The 17423-nt window shown below is 48.0% G+C and overlaps 9 protein-coding genes across 9 annotated transcripts in view; 5 read left to right on the forward strand and 4 right to left on the reverse strand.

Annotated features, from left to right (window-relative positions):
• LOC136197372 (acetyl-coenzyme A synthetase, cytoplasmic-like) overlaps positions 1-940 on the forward strand; it is a gene marked incomplete in the record, with an annotated part of 1972 nt that extends 1032 nt beyond the window's left edge. The window contains 5 exon segments of the mRNA XM_065987117.1: positions 50-158; positions 211-350; positions 406-465; positions 511-556; positions 602-940. Coding sequence (XP_065843189.1) covers positions 50-158; positions 211-350; positions 406-465; positions 511-556; positions 602-795 — 549 coding nt within the window.
• Positions 862-2048, reverse strand: LOC136197376 (inositol monophosphatase 3-like). The gene has a single exon (XM_065987122.1). It carries the CDS (start codon positions 2016-2018, stop codon positions 948-950), a length of 1071 nt encoding a protein of 356 aa, XP_065843194.1. The 5' UTR covers positions 2019-2048; the 3' UTR covers positions 862-947.
• LOC136197377 (uncharacterized) lies at positions 2048-3330 on the reverse strand. The gene is made up of 2 exons (XM_065987123.1): positions 3287-3330; positions 2048-3237 (listed from the first exon to the last, which is right to left on the reverse strand). The coding sequence occupies exons 1-2, from the start codon at positions 3288-3290 to the stop codon at positions 2216-2218; spliced, it is 1026 nt and encodes a 341-aa protein (XP_065843195.1). The 5' UTR covers positions 3291-3330; the 3' UTR covers positions 2048-2215.
• A 292-nt stretch (positions 3331-3622) lies between these two features.
• LOC136197378 (V-type proton ATPase 21 kDa proteolipid subunit c''-like) lies at positions 3623-4820 on the forward strand. Its single transcript, XM_065987124.1, has 8 exons — positions 3623-3733; positions 3807-3855; positions 3922-4005; positions 4085-4162; positions 4218-4287; positions 4342-4402; positions 4458-4536; positions 4594-4820. The coding sequence occupies exons 1-8, from the start codon at positions 3667-3669 to the stop codon at positions 4739-4741; spliced, it is 636 nt and encodes a 211-aa protein (XP_065843196.1). The 5' UTR covers positions 3623-3666; the 3' UTR covers positions 4742-4820.
• Positions 4821-4836: 16 nt separating this feature from the next.
• LOC136197379 (UMP-CMP kinase-like) lies at positions 4837-5576 on the reverse strand. The gene has a single exon (XM_065987125.1). It carries the CDS (start codon positions 5531-5533, stop codon positions 4937-4939), a length of 597 nt encoding a protein of 198 aa, XP_065843197.1. The 5' UTR covers positions 5534-5576; the 3' UTR covers positions 4837-4936.
• Positions 5577-5772: 196 nt separating this feature from the next.
• LOC136197374 (histone deacetylase 1-like) lies at positions 5773-8583 on the forward strand. The gene is made up of 14 exons (XM_065987120.1): positions 5773-5830; positions 5927-6039; positions 6087-6204; positions 6254-6328; positions 6380-6518; positions 6570-6711; positions 6766-6858; positions 6916-7024; positions 7087-7227; positions 7283-7391; positions 7451-7509; positions 7570-7638; positions 7691-8273; positions 8334-8583. Exons 1-14 carry the CDS (start codon positions 5788-5790, stop codon positions 8443-8445), a joined length of 1905 nt encoding a protein of 634 aa, XP_065843192.1. The 5' UTR covers positions 5773-5787; the 3' UTR covers positions 8446-8583.
• On the reverse strand, positions 8563-13852 carry LOC136197375 (inositol monophosphatase 3-like). The gene has a single exon (XM_065987121.1). The coding sequence runs from the start codon at positions 13783-13785 to the stop codon at positions 12688-12690; it is 1098 nt and encodes a 365-aa protein (XP_065843193.1). The 5' UTR covers positions 13786-13852; the 3' UTR covers positions 8563-12687.
• On the forward strand, positions 10051-12671 carry LOC136197373 (transcriptional regulator Myc-B-like). The gene is made up of 3 exons (XM_065987119.1): positions 10051-10212; positions 10632-11339; positions 11518-12671. Exons 2-3 carry the CDS (start codon positions 10637-10639, stop codon positions 12252-12254), a joined length of 1440 nt encoding a protein of 479 aa, XP_065843191.1. The 5' UTR covers positions 10051-10212; positions 10632-10636; the 3' UTR covers positions 12255-12671.
• LOC136197371 (uncharacterized) lies at positions 13593-17383 on the forward strand. The gene is made up of 4 exons (XM_065987116.1): positions 13593-13946; positions 14005-15582; positions 15645-16400; positions 16557-17383. The coding sequence occupies exons 2-4, from the start codon at positions 14019-14021 to the stop codon at positions 17273-17275; spliced, it is 3039 nt and encodes a 1012-aa protein (XP_065843188.1). The 5' UTR covers positions 13593-13946; positions 14005-14018; the 3' UTR covers positions 17276-17383.
• The last annotated feature ends 40 nt before the right edge of the window (positions 17384-17423 follow it).

Genomic DNA, 17423 nt, shown 5'->3' on the forward strand with positions numbered 1-17423 from the left:
CATTTGAACGGCACTGCATTTCTATATAAAACTTCGTGGGTGGGCGCAGTGTCTAAAGAAACCGTGGCCTGGCATTATGAGAACGGTCTACGGCGATCACGATCGCTTTGAAAGCACCTACTTCGATCTCTTCAAGGGATACTATTTTACAGGAGACGGTAAATAAAATCGTACGTGGTTTCCGAGATTGACTTTTGGATACGTACGTAGGAGCGTTTAGAGATAGGGACGGCTATTACTGGATCACTGGTCGTGCCGACGACGTGATCAATGTGTCTGGTCATCGCATTGGTACTGCTGAAGTGGAAAGCGCACTAGTCGAGCATCCAAGCGTAGTTGAAGCTGCTGTGGTAGGGGGAAAGAAATAGAGTAAGAGATAGCAGAAGAATTGACGTCATCCTTTAGGTAGGTAGACCGCATGAGGTGAAAACGGAGTCAATGTACTGTTTCGTCACTCTGAAACAGGTAGATGGCATCAATATTATTAGTTGTCTATAGAAATATACTTAGGGAGCTGTTTTCGACGAGACAGTCATAAAAGAATTGAAGCTAAAAGGTACGTTAGTGGTTTGGCCCAATACCTGCATACGAAATTCCCTAGTTCGAGAGAAAATCGGTCCCTTTGCCACCCCCGACGTCGTTCAAAATGCCCCCGCTTTGCCCAAGACACGCTCCGGTAAGATCATGCGACGCATATTGCGCAAAGTGGCGCAGAACGACCGAAACATGGGCGACGTTTCGACTCTCGCCGATTCGTCGGTCGTCGAAGAGCTCTTCACTAACAGAATTGATTAGGAGAGGATCGCAGAATCCTCGCGCCTTCATTGTTTTCATCGAGTCCTTTTTCTTGTAATGGTCTGAAGATTTTATGTATTTGATGGACGATCGATGTGTTATTAGAACTAGAAACCTCTAGTCACAATACTCGGGCTAAGATGTACCTACTCTTAATTAATAGGTTTCTTCTTTAGTGCATCTACTTTTATAAGGTATCCATCGACAGTCGACGTTTTCTCCGCATACGAAATCGGTTTGTGTCGCAAATCGACGATTTCCCCGCCGACCGATCGAACGATAGCGTCTCCGGCGCACAAACTAGTGACGCCAGTCTTTCGATAGCTGAAAAATTCAGAAAACAAACCCTCTTCGCTTTTCACTACGCTCGGATTCGTCAGCAACGTCAGCACAGCATAATCGTCGCCTCCCTCGACGGGAGAAACGGCGCTCGATCCAACACGTTTCTTCGCTTCATCGACGTGATTTGCGGCGGCTCCGTACGCCGGCGCTCCGCGTCGCAGCGAAATTTCCTCAGCGCGCTCCTTTCGTCCAATCGCGCCCCAAATGCTTCGCCTCAAAAACGGCTGATAGATGATTCCAGCCGCCGGATGAGACTTGTACAGAATGCACGCGGACGTCGTGACGTGGTGAAGCGAATTCGATATCAGTTGGGGTATTGAATCAATTGGATTAAGAATAATTTCAATGTCTTTGTTCATTGTTGCAGCGTCTTCGACTTTGCACGAGGTCAAGTCCTTCATTCCAGAGTCTTTGGCTCGGATTGGTGCTATTCCGTCCAGTACGCGTCCTCTTACGTCTGAAACGGCGACGTTTGGCCAGAATCGTTTGAGAACGCCCACAATACGACTCAAAGACGCTTTAACGCTCACGTCTCCCTGCTCGTTTTCGCCAATTGTTTGTTTGATGATTCGTATCTCTTCGCCGGCCTGTTTGATTCCAGTACGCAGTACACAGAGCAGAGACTCCAGAGAGAATTCAGGTATCTCGTATACGGTTGTTTTAGTGGGAGCAGTATCATTAGCAATAGCTAATGACTCTGCAGCCTTCTGATAGATGCCACGGGTGCCACTGTCAAAGTGCTCAGGCTTTAGTCTTTGGTTTACCACTGGCGTCTTGTAGAGGACGTTTGCAAACATATAACCGCCTAGGAGAGAGAATAGGAGAAATACGACGAGCGTGGGCCATCGCAATCGACGTCGACATCTCGCCCAGGTCACCATGGAGGGCAAAGCAAAGCAATCGACACGCCTTCTCTATCACACGTGAGATTATTATTATTATGCATGTCGCGCATACAGTACAACACCAAAAACGTAATGCATCAGCAAAAAGTTAGGTCTATAAACACGTGACAACAAGTAGACCAAATTCAATATATTTGATGCTAGCTTTAAATTTAAAAATTCTTTTTTTCTTCTCAGAGTGTGAGTTGGCTCTCGACCCCTTCAGAGAATCGCACGCCGTCGAGCAGCGCCCCAGTAAAATTCGCATTGCCGGAAATCAAACCCGCACACGCCCAGAACGTGCAGTCACGCAAATCGGCATAAGAGAAATCAACGCGCGCGTCAAAGAAACAGTAGCTGAAGTCGGAATTGCGCAGAACGGCACCGCGAAACGAACAATCGGAGGTAAAGTGTACTTCCCGAAGGTCGAGCCCGCGCGTGGGCGCGCGCACGAACTCGACGCGTACGGGAACTTTGGTGTAGCGATACGCCCAGAGCATGGTGTGCGAGCCGCTTCCGTCAGCGACGAAACGCTTGCACGCGGAACGGTCGTAGTCAGCCAAGCAAGCATTGATTTCTGCTTGCGATACAAAGCCCATGACGGGTAGTATCGCATCGCGTATCAAGCGCTGCAGGCCAGTAAGCTGATAGAACTCCGCCTCTACGAGGAGTTCGCGTAGCGCCTGCTCGTTGCGCGGCAGGCATCCGCCGTCTTTAGCCCCGCCTCCGTCGCGTAGGTAATTGAGCACGTGACGAAAATGGGTTCCATCGCGATCAATAAAATACACGCCGTCGACGTCATCTTTTCCTACGTCATCGCGATCCCGGACGAGGCGATGACGACCGCTGAACATGATCGCCAGCATGGACGTCGGATCGCTCGTGAGAGTCGTTAGGGACGTCGTGAATTTCATTCCGCCGACGTCCAATCGGACGCGATTCGATTGGAACTTGTGAACGCGTTCCATTACGCCCGTTTCGTCGGCTATTCGGGTCTTTTCGCGCTCGAGGCGTTCCGATTCTGCGCTCATCGTTTCGCGCCACGACGCCTTGGCGCGATCAACTTCGGCGAGACTGCGCAGGCGAACGGCTTCGATGTTTTGCAGGCTCTCGCTCTCCTGCTTCGTTATCTCCTTTTTGCGTTCGTCGAGCCCCGCGAGTACGGCTTTGAGCACCGTGCTAATTTTGTCCACGTTCTCGATTAGGGGATCGCTTGCTGGAGAGATCGTTCGCATTACGTCGCGCAAGGACAAAGACTCCTTTACCCATTTTAGTTGTGTGGGGCGCCTTCGCGTCTCCGGTCGCGTTCCACAAGGTAGCGCGCGTTCTGTTTGAATTTCGGCGTCCTTTGCAGTTGGGAAGATAAATAAATATCGCCTTTGGAAAGTAAATAAGCGGTTCTTCTGTGGCTCGAAGATGAAACAGAAGCCGAGAGATCTGTCTGAGGCAGTGTCAATATACGCGCGCACTTACTGTTTTACTCAGCATCACCGGGTCGCATTAAAGATTTCAAACAAACAAAAAAACAATATTGATGTATTACAAAATGCAAAAGCGTTTTCTCAGTAGAAATACGAAATATTTTTATACGGGAACGTGGGCGTTCTTTACCCTCGTGACTCCATCGTCATCGCCTCTTGCGAAGATGGGTTTGTGCGACTATCTTCACGGCATCGTCTACTCGACGAGCCTCTTCGTCGTTCTCTGCGTCGGTAGGTGCAGACCAACTCGTAAAAAACGACAACGTCTCACGGAGGGGGGCCCCCTTTTCTCTCTTGCGCGCAGCACTCTACTACACCTTGACAGACCAAGGCTATCGCATCGACTTCGCCTGGTAAGCACAAAGGCATAGCACACGCGCTCTCTTCTAGATCATGTCCTCTTCTCCTTACCTATTCAGGTTTCTAGAATCAATAACACCTCACCTGTGGGCCGACTTGGGCCTGGGCATCGCTATTTCCTTTTCAGTAATGGGAGCGGCTTGGTAAGACTGTTTATGAGTAACAGTCACTTTGAAATTCGGTGTCCCTTATTATGCCTATGAATGGTTTGCTTTTCTTTAGGGGAATTTTGACAACTGGGGCTAGTATTCTTGGTGGGGGTGTTCACGCGCCTAGAATTCGAACTCGGAATCTAATCAGGTCGAATGTTCTCTGTCTCCTTTTTTGAGTCAACCTTTATTTTGTTCTATTTCAGCATCATCTTTTGTGAAGCTGTGGCCATCTATGGAATTATCATAGCCATTATTCTGAGTCAGAAAGTTTCTGTACGTTAGATGCCCTCACTCAGAAATCGCGTATGATATTGGTGATTGGATTAGAACTATGATACGAGCCTCACTTTGCCTGGATCAATCAACTACGTTAATGTCCATTTTTCAGGTCAGTCAAATACTCAAGTTCTCTGTACTTGATATATCTTACAATTATTTTATAGGATATGCCATATTTGGAGCGGGCTTAACGACGGGTTTTGCCAATTTGGCGTGTGGCATAGCAGTTGGTGTTGTAGGAAGGTATCTAGCAGCAGGAACACTCGTTTTCTTGCCTCCTCATTAGTCTTTCTTCACCAGTGGTGCTGCTCTCGCCGACGCTCAAAATCCGGACCTATTTGTCAAGATTCTGATTGTTGAGATATTTGCCAGTGCAATTGGCCTCTTTGGCATCATTTGCGCTATCATACAGAGTAGGAATGCCAGCTTTAGTGTCACCCGCACCTGATTGACGATGTATCTCTCTCCCTTTCCCTCACGTTTGCTGTTTGTATGTATTTTATTAGTCAGTTAGACGATCGAATGAATCTGGAGTGTGCGTGAAAAAGACCACGTGACAAGGCCAACCACGCCTAATTTTCCTACAACACTTTATTTCATTCATTCATTCAGAAGCGCACTCGTTCATTTCATTCATTCAAAATCAACACAATTCGTCTATGTGCTTCTGAACTTCGCGAAAGACGTCGTCCGGCGACGATTCGCCCGATAATCGTCTCACGAGACCGAGTTCTTCGTACTTTCGCACAATAGGCAGCGTATCGTTAACGTGCGTCTTGAGTCGCTTGAGAAACGAGTCGCGATTGTCGTCCGATCGTCCTTCCGCTTCGCTTCGCTTCTTCACGCGCTCCCAGCACACGTCTTCGGACGTTTCGAAGTAGAGAACGGCCCGAACGTCGGTCGTCTCCTTCATTCGTCGTTCCCAACCGTCGAGATTGTCCGCGTTGCGCGGAAAACCGTCGACGAGAAACTTTCGCGGACTTTTCGCTCCTTCCGACGCTTTCTCCATCGCTTTTTCGATCAGGCTGATCGTGATTTCGACCGGAACGATCTTTCCTTCTCGTATGTGACTCTCGATTAGCTCGCCGTGCGCCGATCCGCTTCGTCTTTCGGCTCGGAGGAGATCGCCGGCGGAAAGGTGCACGAAACCGTACTTTTCTACCATGCGACTGCACTGCGTGCCTTTTCCGGCGCCCGGGTTGCCCAGAACGAAGACGATGATCGGTTTAGATGTAGCCATTCGTACGATTTTCAACGAATTCTTCGCGACGGTCAGAATTTGCATAACGTGCGCTATAGGGTTGCTGTGACCTGCACGTGTTCGCCATTTTTCGCGTTGAATTGGTACGTACTAAAACCTAATTGAGTACTTTTTACAAAGAAAGTGTTTTTTTTTCAATGTAGCGAATTTATTTATCTGTCGGAGAATCGTACGGGGAATCTCGCATCCGGGCAGGTGCTTCACTTTTTTTGGCTCTTGTTCCGCCGTCGATCATGAGCTCTTCGTCGAAAAAACGCGTCTGCTACTATTTTGACGGTACGACACGCGCGTCTGTAAAAATCCTCGAGCGGGGCTCCCTTTGGGGCCTCTCGCGCCACATCGCGTCGAAAAGTCGCAACGATTTCTTCGCAGGGGACGTGGGAAACTATTATTATGGCCAAGGACACCCGATGAAGCCGCATCGCATTCGAATGACGCACAATCTCCTTCTCAACTACGGTCTCTACAGAAAAATGGAAATATACGTAAGAGAAAGAAACAGCAAAGAGAACATGGTTATACGTCGTTCTAGCGCCCTCACAAGGCAGCTGTGGACGAAATGACGCGATATCACTCCGACGACTACATCAAATTCCTTCGAAGCATTCGACCTGATAATATGTCCGATTACCAGAAACAAATGCAGAGATGTGAGTATGAAAACGTCTCCCTCACGTCTGCTCCATTGTTTCTTTACAGTCAACGTTGGGGAAGACTGCCCCGTTTTTGACGGTCTCTACGAGTTCTGTCAACTCTCCACGGGCGGATCTATAGGTCTGTCTAAAAAGCCTTATATAGTATTTTATTATTGGTATTTATCTGAAGCTGGAGCCGTCAAATTGAATAAGCAGCAGACGGACATTGCTATCAATTGGTCAGGTGGACTTCATCATGCCAAAAAGTCGGAAGCATCTGGCTTCTGCTACGTCAATGACATTGTCCTTTCAATATTGGAGCTACTCAAGTAAGATTAATATCCCCACGTATCAATTTATTTAATTATTTTCTTTCTAAGATATCATCAGCGAGTTCTCTACATCGATATTGATATTCACCATGGTGACGGTGTGGAAGAGGCTTTCTATACAACGGATCGCGTTATGACCGTTTCCTTTCACAAATACGGCGAATATTTTCCTGGAACAGGAGATCTTAGAGTGAGAATCCAATGATATATAATACCTAGTTGTTGCACTATACATTCTACACAGGATGTTGGAGCAGGAAAGGGAAAATACTATGCCGTCAATTTCCCACTCAGAGACGGGATTGATGACGAGAGCTACGAGCAGATTTTCCGTCCAGTAAATAGATAAGAAAAAAAACGAATCATATTATTACCAATCATTTTCTATATATAGGTTGTAGCCAAGGTGATGGAAATGTATCAGCCAAGTGCCGTCGTTCTTCAATGTGGCGCCGATTCGTTGGCTGGAGATCGATTAGGCTGCTTCAATTTGTCATTAAAAGGTGAGGGAGGACACCAGAGGAAGGTATAATAAGTCTAAAGAGATGCGTTTCTTTATCTCTAGGACACGCTCAGTGCGTGGAGTTTGTGAAGAGCTTTGATTTGCCTCTATTGCTTCTTGGCGGAGGCGGCTACACGATTCGAAATGTGGCTCGTTGTTGGACTTACGAGACGGCAAAGGCGCTTGGTCAGGAAATAGCCAATGGTGAGAAGTGCTGTGGGGGGATGGGGGATTTATAAGGAATGCTTGCTTTTGTTAGAATTGCCCTACAATGATTATTTTGAATACTTTGGTCCGGATTTTAAATTGCACATTAGTCCGTCGAATATGACCAATCAGAACACGTCTGAATATTTAGACAAGATAAAGTGAGAGAAGCGTGTTGATGATGCGTAAGTAAGTAGATGCGTAAAATTGATTCTATTAGAGCTCGTCTTTTTGAAAATCTGAGGTTGATTCCTCATGCTCCGGGAGTGCAAATGCAGGGTACGCGATACTGTTGTTATAAAACTTTTAAAAAAAGACGTGGTTTTCTTTTGCGATAAGCCATTCCTGAGGATGCAATTCAAGAGGACAGCGATCAAGAAGAGGGAGATCCGGAGACTAGAATATCAAGTACAATTAGTATTAGACACCCTTTGTCTCTTACCAGGCTTCGATTAACTAGTGAAAGAGCGCGACAAAAACGTTCAAAAGGACGGCGAATTTTCTGATTCCGAAGACGAAGGAGAAACGGGAGACGGGTCCTCGAAACGACGTCATGTGACGTCGTCTGGTCACGTTAACGGAATTGCAGCAAGTGCACCCCCACTCTCCCCACCACCACCACCACCACCACCACCACCTCCGGCGGCAGAAAACGAGAAGGAAAAAGTTGACGGCGACGCCCACAAGGACGATGATGATGATTCTGACGAGAAGGCAATGGTTATTGAAGAGGGGGAAGCAGATGATGCTGGGAAGAAGAATGAAGAGGAAAAGGGCGATGACGGCGCTGGACAGGAAGCAATTTCTACTTCCGTTGAGAAAGAGATAGAGGGAGATAAGGGGAAGGAAGAGGAAAAGGAGCCCGAGAAGAAGGAAGATGAAGAGATAGAGGAGGTCAAAGAGAAAGAGGGAGGTGAGAAAGAAGAAGAAAAAGAAACAGAAAAGCAAGATGAGCCGGCAAAAGGAGAAGACAAGGAGATAAAAGACGCTCAGGAAAAGGAAGGCGAAGATGAAACGGTAAAAGAGGTCCCTATGGAAATAGGGTAAGATCAATGGAATGATAAGAAAAGCGTGCATGTTTCTTTCGGTTTCTTTGTTTGTAGTGACGCTGGTAAGGACAAGCCAGATAAAGAGAAAGTGGACGAGCCTATGGATATCGACGAAAGAGGAGATATGGCTGCTGTAGTGATGAGTGCTCAGGGAGAGAGCAAGTAATGTATTGAGGGGAACTGGGACTTATATAGCAGAAAGATGTGAACTTGAGTTGAGCATGGTAGAATTTGCATCTCCCCTCTTTAATTTCCTTTATCTATGCGCTCTCAGACGACAATACAACGCACACGTATAAACTTATTATTAGGCACACTTTCCGCGTCTTGCTATTGTTGAAATAGAAATTACCTGTATGGTACGTACGGGCATCCTAGACTCAATAGAGGTCCCGTTCTCCGCGCGCGGCAAAGTTGTTTTTCGTTTACAATGCCTCTCTTCTCCGCGTTCATTAGGCGTTTATCTTACCCGACCACGACGTCAGCGACTGCCTGACGATCGAAGATCTACCCAATCGAGCTATGGATAACGGCCGAAAGGTGAGCAGTCAAACGCCGGGCGCGAAAAATTGGCTTTCAGACGCCTCCCTTGAATCGTTTTACTTACTTACCGAAACAAACAAAACTCCTTATTTCGACGTAAACCAAAGAGAGGGCCCCTTTGAGGAGACAGAGCGCAGAGCAGTGGGAGTGGCCAATAATGGGCGCGGCTGCACAACGTTTTGTACACTGGAACTGGCACTACCGTAAGACGAAGAAACCCTTCACTTTCACCGCACTCACACATAAATTGCGCGCGCCGCCAGTCTCCGATTTCGGCCACTATGCGTACTCGACTCACAACACAAACCGTACCTACGCGCATTGACGCGTGCGCGCGTGGGATAGTCGAAAAGGTCGTGCACTCGTCACTCAAATCGACGCATGCCGCGCATACTTGCGTTTGGCGGCATTAGACATACATCCCGAAAGCGGAAAAACGCACGACCCCCCCGAGCACTAACGACAAAGAAAACGCTGCTAAAGGTGCTGCGGCCAAGGCACGCGCCCTAGAGGCTCGCTTTCTTTCCGTTCGTATTTTCATTCATGACCGCGAGACCACGCCCTCGGCATGCCGAATCCGAGCCGAAAGCGTTCGACAGTCGTTTTCCCCCCGTCGAACGATCGACCAAAAGGAAGTTTCTTTGACGAATTGAACGCGCGAACGCGAACGCGGCATCGTAGAGGCATTTTTCGAATCGTAGTACACAAATAGACCCGGAGGCTCCCTAGGCGATTGGGTTAGGATTAGCGCTGTGCCGAAAAGGCAATCGAGTTTGCTTCGATGGGGCTTCGACTTAGAGCTAAGAAAGTGATGTAGTATAGTAAACATTGTGGTATCGATTAGGTAGTATTACGTCGCTATGGTTGGAACGTAGGCGTGTGCGTGAGTCAGCCAGAGGACGTTATCAGGCCCCAAGTTTCATCGAAACGAAATCGTATTTGCTCGCGACGACGTACGCGTATTCGTTTTTTGGATGGGGATTCCGTTGTTTGGTGATAAACGAAGAGCCGGCTGGCGCATGTGGATCCGGTTTAACGTGTGGGAGGGGCTAACAATAGGAAATGACATCGTCTAAACCTGACACTTATCTGTAGCAACCACGTGATCGGTATGCAGGTCTCACCGTCGCGGAACGGAAACCCTCTCGGGCTAATTTTTTTATACGTGTTCGATGGGTTCCCGTTCCCCCGCGTTCAACGATTCGTGGGCGGGATCAAGCGAGTAGGTCGTATGAAACGACTTGACAAGCGCCGATTCCTTCTCTTTACCGCGGGCCCTCTTCGCGAACGGTAGTCTGTCGTCTCGGAAGAGAAGTGCCCCGCGACCGCACCGCCGAAAGCGAACCCCCCAAAGAAGACCCTCGCGCACGATTTCAAAGACAAAATCGAGGTTAGCGACATTGTAGCGATTAGATCGAGGGGCGTTTTCGACGCGATCGTCCCTTGGACGCCGTTTCCTTGTCGCGGGGGCTCGATATTCTCGTCGAAACGATCGCAAAAGATCGAAAAAGTCGAGAAAAAGCGAGTTGTGATGTCGTCGGCGCGGCAGATGCTCGTCAATAAACCCGTCTCTTTATTACGAAAATGAGCCGAATTTCGCTTTCGTTCTGCCCGCGCGATCGACAGACGCGCTAGCCCCGTTTTTGCGTGCAAGCAAAGTCGATTTCTCCATCGAATGAGACGGAGCTGTTTGACCTTTACCACCCGGCCCCATTGGCGCGGTCCTCCCCTCTTGCCTACTAATTAGAAATTAGGGCGTCCCCGTCGAGTAACGCGCGACTATTGCTTCATCGATCGATCAATCCACAGGAACGATGCTCGCCGCCGCTAGTCGAGTCGACGACGATTTTCACGCGTATCAACCCTACTTTTGGCCGTTCGACGACAATTTCGACGACGGCGCGACGACCTTTTCGCTCGACGTCACGTTTCCGGATGAGGACATATGGAAGAAGTTCGAACTTCTGCCGACGCCGCCCCGATCGCCGTCGCGACTCCAGCACTTGCAAACGTTCATACCGTCGATCGACGATAAATTGCGTCTCGTTAAGAATACGGAATCGCCGAGTGCGGAAGCGGATTTAACTTCGGGAACGACGGGAATAACTTCGATCGAAATACATCGAGCTTTGATACGTGATTGTATGTGGGGTGGCAGTTCGCTGCCGGATTCGTCGAAAACGTCGACTATTACAACGACGACGATTTCGCGAACGAAGCCTATAGGAAATGTTCTATCGTCCTCCTCTGTCTCTACTCAATCCTCCATTGTCGAAGGCGAGAAGATGATGGATTGCGAAAGAGTCGCCGAACAGATTAAGGAATCCGAAGTGTTTTCGTCGTACGACTGCGTTAGTCCGTCGTCTGTTTTGCCCTGTCGTCCGCTCGTCGATCATTCGCACTACGCCGCTCCCGTGCCGCTCAAATCGGCGATGCCGGTCGCCGTGGTGCCGCCACCTCCGCCGCCGGTGTCGGCTCCGACGCCGCCTTCGTCCGCCTGTTGCAGTTCGGAATCGGGTACGTACGTAGTAGAAGAAGAATTCTTTTCTGGCGCGCGAGACGACATTGTCTCGTCGAACGAGACAGATGTTTTGCACGGGAGCGTGTGAATTCGCACGCTCCGGTACCGTCTCCGCCCGCGCAACATTTCTCCCCTCTATGCATTCTCTTATTATTCTCTTTCTCTCTTCTTTAGATGAAGAGATAGACGTCGTGACGGTCGCCGCCTCCGCTCACAACCACCAACAGCAACACAATGCCCGTCATCATCATCACCATCGATCCAAAAAACGGCCCATTGTTCGCACTGCGTATCCGGCTCCTTCTCACGTGGGACAGCAGCAGCAACAGCGTTCGACGGCATCGATGACGCCGCCTACACCTACGCCTATCGAACCGAAAACCGCCACCATCAAAATCGAATCTTCTCCAATCGTTCCACCTTCCGCGAAGCGTCCGCGCATCTCGTCGGCGCCGGCGAGTCCGTCCGGCGTCGCGCGACGAGCGACGACGACGAGTCGAAGCGTCGGTAGCGGTCAACAACGTCGACACAGTTATTCGCATCATCACTACAATTATCATCATAAAAATAATCGTCGCACGGCGGCGTCTTCGGCGGCGGCGGCGTCGTCGTCGTCGCGCCTTCTCTTGGACGAATCCGACGACAACGAGGTCGATTTCAAGCGAAACACGCACAACGTTCTCGAGAGAAAACGTCGTAATGATCTCAAATCGAGTTTTCACAATCTTCGTCTTCACGTGCCGGACATTTGCGACAATGAGAAGACGCCGAAAGTGGTGATATTGAAGAAGGCCGTCGACTACGTGTGGCAGGCGCGAAACGACGAGGAACGATTGCGCCTCCTTCTGGAGATGGAAAAGCGTCGTAATGAATCTTTGTTGATGAGATTGACCGCCCTTGAATCAAGGTAAATTCGTACCCGGTCAATTGATACGTAAATCGTCTCCTGTCTCTTGATGTGCGTTGCCGTGTTCTTACTATATATCATTAAGCTTTTAAGAGACGTCATCTAATGAACAGCTGTTGTCTAATTTTCAATTACTCTTCCTCTACTTTTACGTAAGCGTGTGCCTGTTATGTGTTTGTGCCTTTTTGTTTGTCGTTCTGTGTGGTGCTGTCCACGTGCTGGACTTTCTCTTTCTGGTGCTATGCTGACTGACTGTAGGCAGGCACATTTGTCTGCCTTCTCAACTGCTGATAAGTAATACTCTCCTACTCTTTGGTATTGTGTGTGTACTTCACTTTTATGACTCTTATTTGGTACCTAACCTATACCCCGCTATGTGTCGGGCTGGCAAATCTAAGTGCAATAAAGTTAATGGCATCTATTACGTATGAAACTGCCTATGTTTCACGATTGCAAGGTTTCACTTCGAAATCCTCTTTTTCTACCAACGTCTTGAACTCGTTTTTTATGCTATCTTGATTCACTAGCGCCGCCAAGATGCCACCGTCATTGTAGGGACCAGTGGAAGGCGAATACTTTATTGACTTCCCCGTCAACGTCGTCATCTTTCCCCCAGCCGCTCGCAGTATGGCATCCCCCGCACAGATATCCCATTTTTTTATGCACGTCACGTGTACGTAAGCGTCAGCTTTTCCTCGAATTACCTGCAGGACTTTGTGTCCAGATCCCCCGGCGGGCACGATGACAGTCTTCTTCTCGCCGTACGCCTTCGCCGTCGCGTCTTTCACCGGACCCGCGTGCGATCTCGAAACAATAAACGTCATTTTATCGTCACTCTTCTTCTTTATTGTCTCCTTCGTCTCCTTGATGAGGTCCGCCATTCCCTCTGACATGCCGTGTCCTATCCATACCCACGTCGTTTTTCCAGGCAGCGACGAATCGCCTGTACTGCCAAAGTCAGGTTCACGTATAACAGCTGCAACTGGGTGATCCCCGATGGCAATACAAATCATAACGGTTACATATTGGAGAAGATTTTCTTGATATTCCTGCGTTGCGTCGAGTGGGTCGATCCACACGGAAACTTTAGATATGGGAACGGAATTGTAGCTCTTTTTTGCTATGGCAACGATTTCCGGTCGCAATAAATTCGGGTCTTCGACGTCAAATTCTCTTTCCGTTTCGTGTTCTTCGGAAACGTACGTCACGTCCGGGAACGCTTTGAGAAGACCTTTGACGATTGCCCTATGCGACAACATGTCGCCGCGCGTTACGAGTTCCGCTTTTCCCTCCGCCGTCATTCCCTTTACGCGTTCGTTGACGCCGTCGTCGCCGCGACGAACGTCGGCGACGACGCGTCCGCCGCGTTCGGCGAGATCGATGGCGGCGGAGAGGAGTTGGCTGAGGAGAATCGTTCCGCGAGGATGACTCGCCTCGTGCGCGGGGCCCCGAAAGTACAGATAGACGACGCCGATGAGGACGAAGACGATGATAGCAACGCCGATAGGCGACGGCTTTACGTTCGAACGAAACATCTCGTAGAAAAGCGAACAGACGTGCAGATGATTGGATTACTCACGTGACCGTGACGATCCAACCACGCGTCACTGAATTTATGCCCAAATCATCATGTCTCTTATTTGCGCATTGCGTAGAAACAATTTCGTGGGAGTCGTGACAAAAATAGAAGCGTGACGTACGCGACACCTTGCATTCACGTATTGAAATTGAATGTGATACCTCTGTTTACGCAGGCTCAATTGAGACCATGGGCGAGAAAGCAAAGAAAACTCGCGTTTGGGTGCTTGTTGCTGTAATATTTGTGGTCATTCTGGTAGTCACAGCGGCTACTGTGACTACCGTTCTTGTCCTTCAACAGCAGACCTCATCGGATTCGAAGTGCACTTTGCCTCGTCAATATAAGGCTGGTGAAATTTGCGTTTCGTGCAATTGCTCCGAAATTCGTTCACGGAATGAGACGTCTTGCAATTGTTTGCAGCAATGCCCGGCGGGAAAATACAAAGTTCCTACTGGGGGGGACTGCACGACTTGCGACTGCTCTGGATTCGGACTTCACGTCCCAGAATGGAACTCAACATGCAATCCGGATAACGGCGTGTGCAGGTGCGATCCGAAATTCAACGTTCACGGTGAAGACTGCAGCCACTGTAAACAAGGATATGAAAGCAGTACGGGGGCCAAACCTGACAACAATGGCTGCATTGAAATGGTCGTTCCAACAATAGTTCGACCCGCCATATCATTGTCTTTGGCCGCCGATCCGGTTCCTCTTATTAGTGATGCAAAAGTAGATCCACGCGGTGGACATTTCTCTTCAGACATTCCTCAACTGGGCACTCTTACCATTGACGCTCCTAATGGTGTACTGGGTCAGGACGGCGTTTCCTTGTCAGTTGCATTTTACAATGGTTCTGGCAGCTTTGGCGGTCTAAGAGACAACGTTTCATCTGTTGGCATTCTTGACATGACTGCCAGGGCCAGTGATGTGCACAGCAATTTTGAATTGTTTGGGCAGGTTTTTGAAGATAGCCTGAAAATTGTTCTCGTTCCCACTCAAGACAAATCAAGACTTCTGTTACCGTACTTCTACGACGAAGAAAATGAAGCGCTCGAGGGAACTGGATTATCAGCTCCTGCAGGAGAAACTGACAACGCTAAACTAGAGTTTGATGCAAAGGCATTTGGAAAAGTTGCTTTGCTTTCAGTTGAGAAAAGCGAAATCGAGACACTTAAAGCTGGCAACATTGACACGGGCTTCAGGCCTCGTATACACGGATGGATCAGTACGCACGACAGTTGGCCAACGTTTTCAGGAATGGCTCTTTTTGCTCGTTGGTTTTTCCTCGCACATTCTAAAAGCAGTCTCTATGCCCAGTCGAGTAATTGGACTAATGAAACAGTTGATCGTATGCTGACCACTCTGCAACTCCGATGCTCTGAGGCTCCTCGTGATGTCAGAAATATGACAGATCAAGAAACAGCTGAAATACTCATTCATTCGTTATTCGTAACACTCACGCCTCAACCGCTTTTTCTTTATTATTACGATGGATGGGCGTACCGGCCTGGGCATGCTGTACTTGTGTACGGCTACGACAACGGCACTTTCTACGTGTATGACCCAGAGTATGGCCCTGTTCCAAAAGAGCTGAAATATGACTTATCGACGGGCAAGTTCTCTCAGTTTGGCGATAGAGCATACAATCGTTTTTACGTTTACAGTCACAAATCTTTTCAGCTCACCCACTATGACATGGAAGTCGTGTACGATTTTGCACTTGAACAGTTTGCAAGCGATGCATTGTCTCCAGGTAAAATTCTCGTGTAGTATAATGTATTGCTTTCTCGTTGATCTGGTATGATTTTACCCTAGTTATTCATTTTGACTATTTTCCGTCTAATATCAGCGATGATTCGCTTACAATTCGAGGAAACGTTTCCGTCTCTGCTAATGGTTCCACGCCGTCGTTTTTGTTCTGTTTTGCAATTAAGAAGTTTTCAGAGGGACTGACAATTAGTCAGGGTCAGGCCAGTTTCAGCAATAACGGCGAATTTTCAAAAGTCTTGATTGATTTGGAAGAAGGCGAGTACAAAATTGTTTTTCTGGCTGTTGGTTATCAACCCTCAAATATAACGAAACGAAGTGCTAGCGAATTAAGGTCGAGTTTTTACAGTGGGGCGGCATACAAGGAACAAGTTGTCACTAGCGGACACACTGAAGACGTGCTGAGGATCACACTTGAGTGGGACGATGGATCTTCGGATCTTGATCTGCACGTTCTGGAACCATCTAATGGAGAGCACGTGTACTACAGTCACCGAGACGGGACGTTTGGATACCTTGACTATGACAATACGAACGGTTATGGTCCGGAAAATTACATAATTAATACAACGGATCGAGATTCTTCTCAAGCTGTAACTGGAACGTATCAGATTAGAATCCACTACTACGGAAACGGGGATTCGAGAGTAAGGCCTATACGATGGTCTGTACTGGCAAGAGTTGGAGGATTCGACAACGTAAAAGCGTTCTCAGGCATTCTTAGCACAGACAATTCCGACGATTCAGACAATTTCTACAACAGCGACAATAGTTGGAGCAAAACCTTTAGTGTGGACCTAAAAAGTAAGACTTACAGATACGTAGCGTAGCAGCCATTTATATGTTTGAAACGTCTTGTTTTTCTTTGCAAGTCAAATTTGCTTGCGAAGTTGCGGAAGAACCTTTAGCATAACAGTTGTTGAATGAACGTTTACTAATCAATATTTCCTTTCCTTACAGCTCGCTCATTCATTGCAATAGCCGACCGACTTGTCGAAAATACGCTTATATTCTATCACTACTCTCTGCAATTTTGGTCGGGAATTTTAACTCTACCAAATGAATCAGGAAGAAGAAGGGAAGCAGCGGTTGCTAAGCTTCGAAAGTTGAATCCAAATGCTGCCAAAAAAGGTGTTGAACTTTTGGCTGTAAGCAGTGGTTCAAGTTGTTCTTCTGCTGACGGTTACCATACTTGGATGCTGTATCTGACTGAGCACGGGCGATGCTGGAAACTAGAAAGTGTTCAGCTTTCTAGCATTGCCTACAGCGAATCAGGTACGAAATTTATTCCAATTTTTCTACACGAAGACGACGCTGTTGTAAAAAAGAGATGGCAGGACGTTGAGAGGTTTGCTCAAACGTATACGTTTGCCGAGCAACCGGGAAAATCGATCAATAATTTTCCCAATTCAATTTATTGTGTTGGCGATGATGTCAATAATTCGAACACCTTTATTCAATGGCTGACAAAGAAAGCTGGTTTGGCCTTTATCAAAATGAAGGGAATTCATCCGGGAAGAACATCTCCAATACCACTTTCTCAAGTCGAAGACTCGTACTTCCATGGTGGTGCTTTCTGTGGGAGTAATAACCCTCCTTCAATTACCGGAAGCATGTATTCAGAATGCCACCTCATCTCATTACATTCTTATAAATTGTTCAAATGTCTCATTTTTTGAATGTCTTCCCCTCTGTACGTACGTTTCCCTTGACTTGCTGTCAACCTGAAAAAATCCCTGTAAAGTCAGTTTATGTTCTGCTAAATGGAGTAACGATACTGTTGATCACGATTGGTGTTACTAACAGGGCTTTTCAACGTTGAAGTTG

This window comes from Oscarella lobularis, chromosome 17 (genome assembly GCF_947507565.1).
Source record: "Oscarella lobularis chromosome 17, ooOscLobu1.1, whole genome shotgun sequence".
Taxonomy (NCBI): Eukaryota; Metazoa; Porifera; class Homoscleromorpha; order Homosclerophorida; family Oscarellidae; genus Oscarella; species Oscarella lobularis.